The 12,217-nt window shown below is 26.8% G+C and overlaps 1 protein-coding gene across 1 annotated transcript; it reads right to left on the bottom strand.

Annotated features, from left to right (window-relative positions):
- Window positions 1-179: 179 nt before the first annotated feature.
- LOC102680334 (calsyntenin-1) lies at window positions 180-11,769 on the bottom strand. Its single transcript, XM_006611410.2, has 4 exons — window positions 11,505-11,769; window positions 4,607-4,886; window positions 2,573-3,384; window positions 180-2,309 (listed from the first exon to the last, which is right to left on the bottom strand). Exons 1-4 carry the CDS (start codon window positions 11,608-11,610, stop codon window positions 652-654), a joined length of 2,856 nt encoding a protein of 951 aa, XP_006611473.1. The 5' UTR covers window positions 11,611-11,769; the 3' UTR covers window positions 180-651.
- Window positions 11,770-12,217: the final 448 nt, after the last annotated feature.

Here is a 12,217-nt window from a genome sequence, read left to right as displayed (position 1 = left end):
TAATAATAATAATAATAATAATAATAATAATAATAATAATAATTATAATAATAATGATAATAATAATTATAATAATAATAATTAATAATTAATAATAATGAGTCAAATATAAATTAATTGCTTCCAATATTTACCGAGAACTTCCCAGTAAACTTAAGTATCTTCCACGTGTATTTTTCATCTATCAACATTATGGCATGTTGTAGATAAAAAGTGTTTTAACTATTCAATAAAGCGTCCCGCACTCTCTTACAAATTTTGTTGGCTTTTAAGGAGAGTACTAACTACTAATTATTAACATTTTACAATTACCAATATGTCATTCATCTATGGGGACGGATATAATACGACGCTTTCGTATTTATTCATAGGAATATCGGATTAATTACCGAAAATGTTAATATGTTCTTCAAAAGACGCATCGAAGTTCCAAAAAGTTTCAATTCATGAATATTATGAAAATAGTTGAAGTATAATTCATATAATCAGAACTCGCTTTAGAACAACGTACATTCTGCAATGCATTACGAAGCGTCATTAAAAAAGAAACAATAATTATTATTTGAAAGGGATTAAATGAAAAACAATATAAGTTAGTACTCCGCTTAATTACCATATGAAGAAAGGGGATGAATGCAGAGGGATAATAATTTAGACATCACGATGATCCCATTCCAAATCGTGAGGTGAAGTGTGACGGCGATGTCGTCCATTGTTTATCTCGCAATCATTTTCGCAATCAGAACTGTCTAAATCATCATCTCTGTACGATCCATCTTCCGAGTCTGAACTTCCTGAATCATCCACATCCTCATCTCTCTGACTTTGATGATGAGGATCATGTTCTGTGAGCCTTTCCATTGGATTCACGGTGATAGCAAGTGCAGAATCGTCCCAAGCCATTTCAGTTTCAGCAGCTAATTCATCTCCAGCGGATGGTCGTCTTTTCGCAGCTCCTCTAACTCTTGCGGCTCCTACCACCGCCATTAAAACCAAGAAGCAGATGCAGGCAACTGCAACAATCGTAACTGCATGACTGCTACTCGCACCTCCGATGCTTCTATTTCCTTCACGAAGCGCAGCTGTTGCGTACTCTTCGGGTAAATCTGCATGATGAGGAGACAATTGCGCATGTCCAGGTGCTGGTTCCAAAATTCTTGCAATCGGTGGTTCGTCAGGAGTAGAATGAGGAAGAACAGTAGTTTTCTCTTTTGGATGAATAACGGCAAGTGTTTGTACGTATTCGTTGCTTGCAAAACGGCCGCTAAGCTCGGAACAAGTCAATTTAAATACACGATCGAGATAATAAGCTGGCTTGCGATTTGTATACATTATAAGACGTATTAATTGCTGATAATTATAAGGTGTGTCAGCGCCTGAGAGAACAACACCATCCCGATCTACACGCGCGGTAATAGAACGGAATCTACGCAGAGCATCGCCTGGTAAACCTAAACTTTCATGATCAGGATTGAGACTTGGATAAACACTGACCGCGCATGCATCTAATCTGGCAGCAGAGCCGGCAGTGACACGAGTGTCTGGAAATACACGTACACCTAGGCGAAAATCTGCGTATTCTCTGGCCACGTAGCCAGTACCGTTGACAGTAATACCGGGACGGGGCGGTGGTAGAACTGTGACGTATGATTGAACGGTTGGTACCGGGAGGGGATTATTTTCACTACCTTCGCAGACGATCGTAGTTTCTAAACGGAAGTTACGACGGCCTGGAGTAGGGAATCGTCTCGAATTGGAATAACCTATGCGACGGAGAAGCGTTTCAACATTAGTACGGTTATCTCCATCGATTCGTACCTCTGTTAGGTCGGAATTGGTGAGCAATTGGGTCCCTGGTTGGAGCAAATCCATTGATGGCACGTGAATACCTTCCTGGCAACGGCGCAAACAGGACAACACGTCTGGTTTCTCGGTCCGTCCAACTAGTACTGATAATCCAGCCAGATAGCCACGGAAATGATGTTTCGTCTTATTGTCGGAACCTTGCCAGCATGCGCCAACAACGAGTGTCGTGTTAACACCTTTCGCAGGGTGCAGTGGCCAATCATCGATAACTTCAGGATTCTTCTCATCCGTGTGCCACTCTTCTCCATCAACGAATAAGGTCACATGGGGAAATTCGACTTGAACGGCATAATGATGCCACTTATCATCGCATACTTGACTTAGTTTCCAACGCCATTCGGCAGGCCGGAAGATATTAGGATCACCCTCTGAGAAATCGCGTCTAAGTAGTAAAATCAGTCTGCAGTTTCTAATAAACAGGGCATAATGATGTCTATTCATTTCTGCAAATTAAAAAATCAATTGTTTTATGAATATGAAATATATAATAATATATTAAATCATTCGATAAGTAATGCTTTTCGATAATAAGAATCGAATTAAAAACAGAATTTGTTACGGTAATAATGCTATGAGAAAGAAATTTAATATAAAAATGATAAACAATTCTATGAAAATATCAATTAATTATCTACAGATGTTTATTTCTAATTTTTATTTCTAATATTATTTATAGAATGATCAAATATATTTTGAGAAAACTTACTGTGATCATCGGCAGCGCACAAAATATGCTCTTTAACATGAGGGTCTTGTCTAGGACGAGGTCGATGTTTCACCCAAACTCCAATCGTAAATTTCTGTGCTAGAGTATGCTCAAGCACATCATTAGGTACAATAGCAGCTGAATCTACCCCATCGAACTCAAAAATTTCGTCCGCTTCTCTGCCTTCGTCTCGAGACAAAGATGCCGTCCAGGAAGTAGTAGGCCCAGGTGTTGGCAATAAATCTACGCTATCGCGAGATGCACCGCATAACTTACGTTGGCTGCGCACACCGTAAGTATCACGATCACAACCTTTCCCTATATGGTCCGTGGCAAGAGTTAAAGTGGCTCGAACATTACGTAATATACAGGGAGCATCGCAAAGATCTAGCCTGGCGGAAGGAAGCAAAGGTTGAGAACCTACGCCAGCGGCATAATCAACTCTTTCTGGAATTCCTCTCCAGCCAGGCGCGCAAACACGATTGACTTTAACGGTGACCATAGCTGGTGCGGATTGCTTCATACCACAATCGTACGCTACCACGCTTAAGATGTAATTGTGAGATCGCTCGTAATCCAATGGCTCAGTGTTGCGTATCGCTCCTTCATTGTCGATGATGAATGGTTGATCAGCTGTCAAAATTTCATACTTGCATACATCACCGAATTTTGGGGTGCAATCTCTATCGGATGCCTCGACACGGACAACTTCTTCGTATAGGCGTCCTTCGTCTACGGTACTGACATAGGCCGGTTGTAGAAACTGTGGTGCATATTCATTCACATCCACTACAGTAATATGCACCGTGGCACTAAAATAATAAAAATAAAATATGTATAATAAATAATAATAAATTTAAAATAATTTAATATTATTTCCTTTAAATTGACTCTTGAATTTTAGAAAAAACGAAAAAAAGAAAAACAAGAAATCATATTTCTTATCATAAATATTATAATTATAAATGATCAAATTTATGATTATCAATATTTATAATCTCAGATTTTATAGTTACATGAGTATAACTTCTTATCAGAGATAAGAAATTGAAAAAATAATGTATTTTTGTTTCCATGATCTAATTTATTCGAATGCAATATTGCAGAAATCTAAATCCTTTTTTATAGTTATAATATAGTATAGTAAAAATTAACTTCGTAATTCTGACTTATTATGCTATCTAAGGATACTATTACCAAGCGATAATAATTAAATCAGTAAATATAATCTGATGCTCTTCACTGTGATATAAGAAGCAAGTATTGAGACAATTACACGTGTGTCATATGAAATAAAAATAAGAATATAATTGCAGGTACTATCTTCGACTAACACTGAAAAATAATAAATTTCTATTATTAATTAATAATGATAGAATCGATACTAATATATTAATACCAGTGTACAAAAATCGATTCAATATCAATATTTTAGAAATGTTTCAACAATCATTTAATATTTTATGAATATTTTGATATTTATTCGATATCTTAGTTTTTATTTCTAAACATTATAATTAAGATCAAAATACATATTACCGTTATTAATCGACACATTGAATCTGTTTCATATGTTTTCTCTTATTTTATCAAGTTATGTCAATATCTGCTTTTCGTTATAACGTTTTGAAATAAAAGTTAAGGTATCGAATAAATATCGAAATCGTAAAGTATAAAACGATATCGATATTTTCTTACAGCATTAAATGAATATCGATACTTTCATAAGATATCGAATGATTTTTGATTCGATACATCGCTTTAGAATTCGAATATTGAAAGGATGATTCTAAATATCTAAAATTTTAATACGTATTGACCTTCTATTATATACTAATATCAATATCAATATCAAATCGCTTGAATATCGATAATATTAGTATCGATTCAATTGCTAAATATAAGTATTATAATTTTTTATTGAAAATCATTTAAAAAATATTATAGAATACATGCATTTGCAAATGTTATAACAAAAGCTAAAATGAATTACATTTATAAGATGTTTAAATTTATTTAATGCACAATTCGTACTTTTCCGATAATGATCCATTGCAGCCAACAGCTTCGATATCAAACTTGTAATTACGCCGTTTCTCGCAGTTCAGAACTCGCAGCGCCCTCAGTTCTGCCATTCCTTTCTCTTTCAAAACAATCTCGAAGGGCGCTTCGCCATGGTGTTTGTTCGCGATACGGAAGGAGCAGACTTTAGCACCTATAGCTCGTATTTGTGGTGTGACCTCGACCAAAGTTTCATTTTCCTTCACCAAGCCGTGGTATCCACTTTCTGGACTATCCAAATCCAATCGGGGAGCTGAAGAATACAAGCAAGATCTAGTTTAGCACTTAACATAAATAAAATAAACGAATAATTTGAATATTTCAAAAAAAATTATTTTTTTTTAATTATTATTTATTACATTTTATTATGTAATGATTTTATATCATGTAATGATTTTATATTGTGATATTTTGAAATAGAATTGCATTTATGATATAATTAAGAAAAAATAAAAATTATATTGAAAAGAAAACAGATGGAATTAAAAGAAATGTGATCTTAAATTTATTGAATTTTTTGATTCAATTTTAATAAAATTTACACACATACTATGATTTCAATTTCATAAAATATAGAATAAAAGAGATTTGAATGCAAATAATATGTTATTGTATATAGACCTTAAATTATATTTTTTTTATAAAAACATCATATCATTGTGTATTTATTATTTTTGTTGAAACAAAAAATAAAAAATAAATAAAAAGAGAAAAATGGATGATATTATATTGCTTTAAACTTTTTTAACATATATTTTCAATGTTTTAAATTATTTTAAACTTCGTTGTATGAAAAAGAAATTTTGATATCTAACTAAAGCATTGGAAATCAATTGATTTTTAAATAAAAAAATGAATGATTATAAATAGATATTGATTCGTTAATTTAAATTTATTATTCGTTTTTCATCAAAATTTAATCAAACTTCAATATACTACAAATATATATTTTATTAAATTAATATCTTTATCGAAAGCTGATTGATACTAGAGATCAGAATAAAATATTTAATATTTCGATAAAAACGATTTGAATAATGAAGATAAAATAATTAATTTAGTTATTAATCGTGATTATCTGTATCGATTTAACATTATTATGTTATTGTGAATTTAAATCATTAATCATAATCGCGACTGGTATCTACTTAAATATTTCAATTGCATTAAAGTATTAATAAATCATATCATTACATAAATAAAAGGCAAAATTCAAATTTTAAAATGAAGAAAATTTTGATTAAATAATTAATGGAATTAATAATTAAGTATTCATTCTAATCTTAAATGGATTATAAGTTTGAAAAGTCAAAATTTTATCATTATTATGATTGATAATTAAATATTTTAATTATGATACTGACCTATAACAAGATTATAATTTCGAACAAAATTTTTTCTTCTAGAAATTCTATTTCTAAAAAATATATTTTTACGAATGTTATTCATGATTATTACAAAATATAAAAATTATTATATAAATAATATATGTAATCCTAAATATTTAAATTTATTAAATAATTAAAAAATTTTAATTTAATATTTCAGTCAAAAATTCAAATTTATTTTACAGATTTTTTTTAAAAAATAATTTTTTCATTTCTGTGATATCTAGATTAATTTATATTAGATTAATCCTAGAAAGAATTACATATTAATGTTCTATATTTTCGTAAAAATTAAATGAATTATCCAAGTATAGTTTCTTTTTTCTTCAAAGTAAAAATATCATATTTGTGACTTAATTTCGCAATTTAATCTCTTAGAATTGTTAATAAAGTTATCCAAAAGAGAAACAAGAGTTTACAAAAATAGACCGGAAGCTTCGTGGCGTAGTGGAGAGAGATCTTGATATTCGAATAATGTAAAATTTCAAATTGATTTAAAAAAGAATCGTGTAGATAATTTTAAATTATTGTGTAGACATTAAGAGAATCGTGAATGTTCATGTTCATGATATTCTATCTGAATATTCCGATCTTGTTAATATCAACGAGAATAATAATCATCATGTTTTAATAAGTAAATCATTAAATATTTCTTGAATATTAATTAATGGTAACATTTTATAATTCGTTTTATTTTTCCTCCTTTAATGATCTTTGATCCATGTTCCTTATATCTTGATGCTCTTTCTTTTTTTATCTTTATTAAACAGAGTTAATGATGAAATAATATTTACTTTTACATTTTAGTTAGAAACGATCGGAATAAATGACTTTTACTGAGGGTTTGTTGAATGTAAGTTGAATGTAACCTGAATTCTTTATTTTTAGAGATAGTTGAATGAGAACGTTCGAAAAGCCAAACGAGGTCTGACGATTTTTCGATTCGGGCCTTTGATGGAACCATGATATCGATTTGCATGGTAAAAGTCAGATCGTGAATTACTAAAATGTCAAATATGTGCTTCAAAATTCCATGCATAATTGTTTTGTTTAAAAAGAAAAAGTTTTTAAACGAAGCAATAAGTATATACGTATATTTAATTTTTTTAATTTTCTAAATTTGAGTATTATGATTATTAAAAATAAAAGATAATTCTCATATTTTAATTTATATTTTATATTAAATATAAATAGAAAGAAAAATGCTATAAAAAATCATATTGTTGTTTTTGTAAAAATTTATGTACAAATTTGAGAAATAAAAAATTTATTGAATTATTTTAATTTTTTTTATTATAATAATAATAAATTATATATTGATTAAAAAAATGGAAATATATATATATATATATTTATATCAAATTTATTTTTGCATAGTGCAAATGTAGATATACTAGTGTAAAATTTGAAAAAAAATGGAATTATAAAATATATCATATTGGTTATAATATAATGAGATCGATTTTTCTTAAAATGATAGAAATGATCACAAAACAATTTGATTTATTCATTTCATTTTCAACAAGAATTATTTAATCATTTTCTGTTTCAAATAGTATCTTTTTTTTTTTTTCTTCTCTTTTACTTGTTCTTAATACCTCAACACATTATGACAAAGATACAATGAAGATCTATTTCATAGTTCAATATTATCGATTATACGAATAGAAAGCATTTCAATGAAATTGAATTAAAGAATGATCCAATCGTGAGAATATGTAGTCCATTCATTGACAACCGATAAGTTCGACACCGTTTACATTGTCAAACAACAATTCCTGACTATTATATTCCGATACTGATGTCCTTCTATTTCAGACTAAAAGCAATAGTTAATGCGCTCATCGCCAGAGATATTTCATGTGGTTGTTCCAACTATATTGCGAGTCGTTTTCTTAATTCAATGCTGAAAGTAAATTACATAACGTGGATTATTCAATAATAATTGTTGAAGAGAATTAAATTAAAAATCTAGAACAAAATTTATCCATACTGAAACTCCATTTCTGGGAAAATTGAATTTAAAAGTTTACAGGATACACGTATGTTCATATAATTTCCGATGATTCTTATAAATTAATTTGTATCAGTTATTCATAAATGCTATTTAAAAAAATATTTATTAAATTAATTTAATTCAATCATAATTTAATCGATCAACAAATTGATATAAATGTTATTTTTTGTTTTATATTTATATTTTTTTATATTATAGATATTATAGATATATTATAGTTATTTTTGTTTTACTTTGTTCGTATTTTGTAAAATTGATTAAAAAAATTTCATTGATTTTATTTACACAAAAAAATAAAATATTAAGAAATTAATGTTAATTTAAACATATAAAAACAAGTAGAAATTACAAATTAATTAATAAAATATTCTTTATAAAAACAAAATGATTCATTTAAATAATATTACAAATATAATAAAATACTTTAATAAAATTTTAAAAAATAATATTAATTTCAATCCAAAATATAAACTTTATTACAAATATACGATTAATGATTAATAATTCAAGAAACACGAATAATATAAAATATATGATGATAATCGTAGCAATTTCTGATATCTGATAAAAGGATGTACTACCTTGTATCAAGATGGCATTAAACTATTGATAAAGTTAAGTGTAGTTCCAAGGAAAAGTTTAGAGCATCATTCTAAAAACTTTTATCTTCAAACTTCAACAAAGTATAGGCAACAATACAAAATTTTGTGTGAAAATTTTCAAACCATTTATTTGTTAATAAACAGTCGAAAAAAAATTAAAGAATCGAAATTTTTAAATACAAAATATACTAGAATGACTAAACATCTGAATAAAAAAAAAAAAATAAATTAAATAAAAATTAAATAAAATTATAAATAGAATATAAAGATAGAAAGAAAAATGTTAAGAAAATTATCCTAAAATCAAGGAATACGAAATTATTCATATTTATATTATTTTTAATTTAAAATTTAATTTAAGAGAAACAGGAAGTTAAAGAGAAGTTCTTTCGCAAAATATTTCATAAATATGAGTTTCTAATATCTTTCGTTATTTCCATCTACTTGTAAAGTTCCATCAAAATCAGTAACATTTCACATTAGTCCTTAGTAAAGTCTTAAATTGAACGAAACTCCGTTCACTACTGCTTTCTAGAAAGTTTGACACTTTGCACCTTGCCATTGAGACTAGAATCTTTCAAATGAAAGAACCTTCAATTTGAGTGATGTTTATAAGATATTTCACGATAAAATAATATTTGATTAATATATTATTTCTTTGGAAAGTTATTTTGATTAATCATTTAATTGAATTTATAATTTTTTTATATTTATAAATTTTATATTTTCATAAAATTCTAAAGAAACAAATGATACTTATTTTAAAACTTTGTTTTTTCTTCTAAACTTGTAAAATAATTTTCAATTAATATATAATGCAATATAGATTTTCAGTATATAATAATAATCTAATATAATCGATTGATACGAAAATCAAAGAAAGAATTCTATAGAATTTAATTTATGAATTAACTTTATTTGAAAAGCTTTCACAACAGCTAAATTTGATATAGTTAAGAAACTTCTAAAGTTTCCAAGATATTTTAAATTCAATCGTGCGTCCTCTTTGAAAAGAAATTTTGAATTTCTTAACATAAAATTGTAATTAGAGAAAATATATTCTTTAAATATAATAAAATTATAATGTTTATATAATTAATATAATGTTTATATAATATAATGTTTATATAATTCATAGTAGATAAAAAAATTAAATTATCTGAATTAAATTATTTAAAAATATACAGACGACCTAATTTATTAAAAAATGTGTTTTAATTATTTTTCAATTTTATATTTTATTACTAATTATATGCTACTAATTTTTGTTAAAAATATTTTTTTTTCAAATTATCGAAAATAATTAAAATTATATAATCATATATTAAATATATTCGTAATTAAATAGTTATATAGATATATAAATATACATTGTAAATTATTATATCTAAAATTTTTCTTCAAACTGAACAATGATCAATAATAAAATTGTTATTATCGATTGAAGTTATTACATACAAGTCGAGATAAATCAATACAAACGTTTGATTCATCCTTGTCATCGTTGTTTCGAAAAACGTTTTGATTCAATTTTATTTCGAATGAGATTTTATTCTACTTTGAATTGAAAAACAATCTTTATAAAAGCGAGATATATCACATAATTTGAGATACAGATGAAACTGGTTGAACTATTTTTAGTTATTATCGAATATAGACGTGATTATAAATCAAAACACATCGAAATTGATTAAAGAAAAAGACAAAAAAGAAAAGCATAGGTATACATATAGATATATGTAAACCATAATGCTTTATCGAACATTATCACACATAGTTCATTAATACTTTGCATTGTTATGCAAAATATTTTAAATATCAATAAAAAAAAGTAGTTTATATATAGTAGAGTATATATATTGCAATCATTGTAACGTTGAATTTTGAAGCAATACTTTGTGTCACAATGATTATTTTATAATACATTAAAATAATTTTGATACAAAATATAAATATATTAATAATATAACTTATATTAAATTTAAATTAAATTTTTAAATTAAATTTATAATTTTATATATTTTTTTTTATCTTATAAAAATTAATATATAAAATATAATTCGTAATTATAGAATTAACATAATATTATTGGAAAATTCTTTAACAATTATTTTCATACAAATGCTAATTATAATGTAGAAAATAAAATATTTTTAAGAAACTTAGATAAAATGATATATATTTATAAATAGTAAAATCATAAATAATATTTAATTAAATATGAAAAAATGCAGTCATATATATCAAAATGATTTTTAATATTGAAAAAAATAGTTCATTTGCGAATTTTTTATAATTCATTTTTTATATAAATATTATATAAAATATATATTTAGTAATTAATCTTATTTCAAAATATTATATCATTTAAAAAAATTAGAAAATAAGATGAAATTTCTAACGATATATATCTGATAGCATCATAAAATGTCACTTCATTCTTGTAACTTTTAATAGAGTCCAAGTTTTCGACGCGAGTAAATCTAATCTGATTCACATCTATTTTGTTATCGTAAAGCATGACTAATCCTATCATAAGCGCAATCATAACATATAATTCGTTCATATTTACTAAAGTTTTATTTGTAATATCATTTCTTATCCGATGCAATTTTATACATCTATCGTAATACCGATCGGAACAAGTCAATGAATTCGCCATAACAGTTTCAGTGACTGCAGGTGCTTTCGAAAGAACAATTGCACCTGCAAGTTACTATTCGATAAACGACATACAATTAAGTGATGTGTAATTCGATAAAAGATATAAAATTAATTTGCTACGCGCAATTTTTTAGAAAAAAGAAACAATAATTAAGGAAATTAAATGAATGTAGGGCATGAGAAAAGAGAAATGAAATCACCTCCATGATTGTTGAAAGAACTCGGTGTCGACTCGAGTACCGAGTTACTCGCGTGGGAGAGACCGAGGGTCAATCCAAAAAACACAGCACTAGCCGCTAGTAACATCTTCTTTATTTCCTGTTTCCAGGATATTCCGATTATCAATTCTTCAATCGACAGCACTTGACTTATCACTCGCAAGAACTCGCTTTTTAAAAGAGCATCGCCGTCTACTGCACGACTCGCTTGCGACACCACGCACAATCGCGAAGTCAATATTTGAGCAGAATATCGATTCGGCAGAAAAAGTAGTGTTGATTCTTGTCGCTAGTTGGCGCACAAGCACAGTGTTTAGAGATCCAGTATACGAACATGGATGAACTATATTATAGAAATTTAAGATTAGAGAATTTTATATACGAAAATTTTATATTTTTATAAATATAAATTTTATGAATATAAATTAACTAATGAAAATTAGTAATTTTTTTTAATTGCAATAAATATAATATAAAAAAATTTCTGATAAAATTCTGAGTAAAAATGTTAAATAAAAAATTAAATAATATCGATGCTAGAAAAATCTATCTTATAATCTCATTTTTATTTTATTATTTTATTATTTAATTATTTCATTATTATTTTATTATGTAACAGGTGCTTATATTTCTACCATTTTACGTAAATATATCATGTAAAAAACAAAGCTTGATTATATAATATTAAAATATAA

Source organism: Apis dorsata, unplaced genomic scaffold (genome assembly GCF_000469605.1).
Source record: "Apis dorsata unplaced genomic scaffold, Apis dorsata 1.3 scaffold_88, whole genome shotgun sequence".
NCBI classification, from domain to species: domain Eukaryota; kingdom Metazoa; phylum Arthropoda; class Insecta; order Hymenoptera; family Apidae; genus Apis; species Apis dorsata.
This window is presented reverse-complemented; position numbering and strand designations above follow the sequence as displayed.

Bases quoted from the DNA above. Each gene is read 5' to 3' on its own strand.
- LOC102680334 (XM_006611410.2), bottom strand. From the start codon at position 11,610: ATGTTACTAGCGGCTAGTGCTGTGTTTTTTGGATTGACCCTCGGTCTC. The intron at 4,887-11,504 runs GTGATTTCATTT...TGTATTCTTCAG, and splicing joins TTCTTTCAACAATCATGGAG to CTCCCCGATTGGATTTGGAT. The intron at 3,385-4,606 runs GTACGAATTGTG...TTATTATTTTAG, and splicing joins AATGGATCATTATCGGAAAA to TGCCACGGTGCATATTACTG.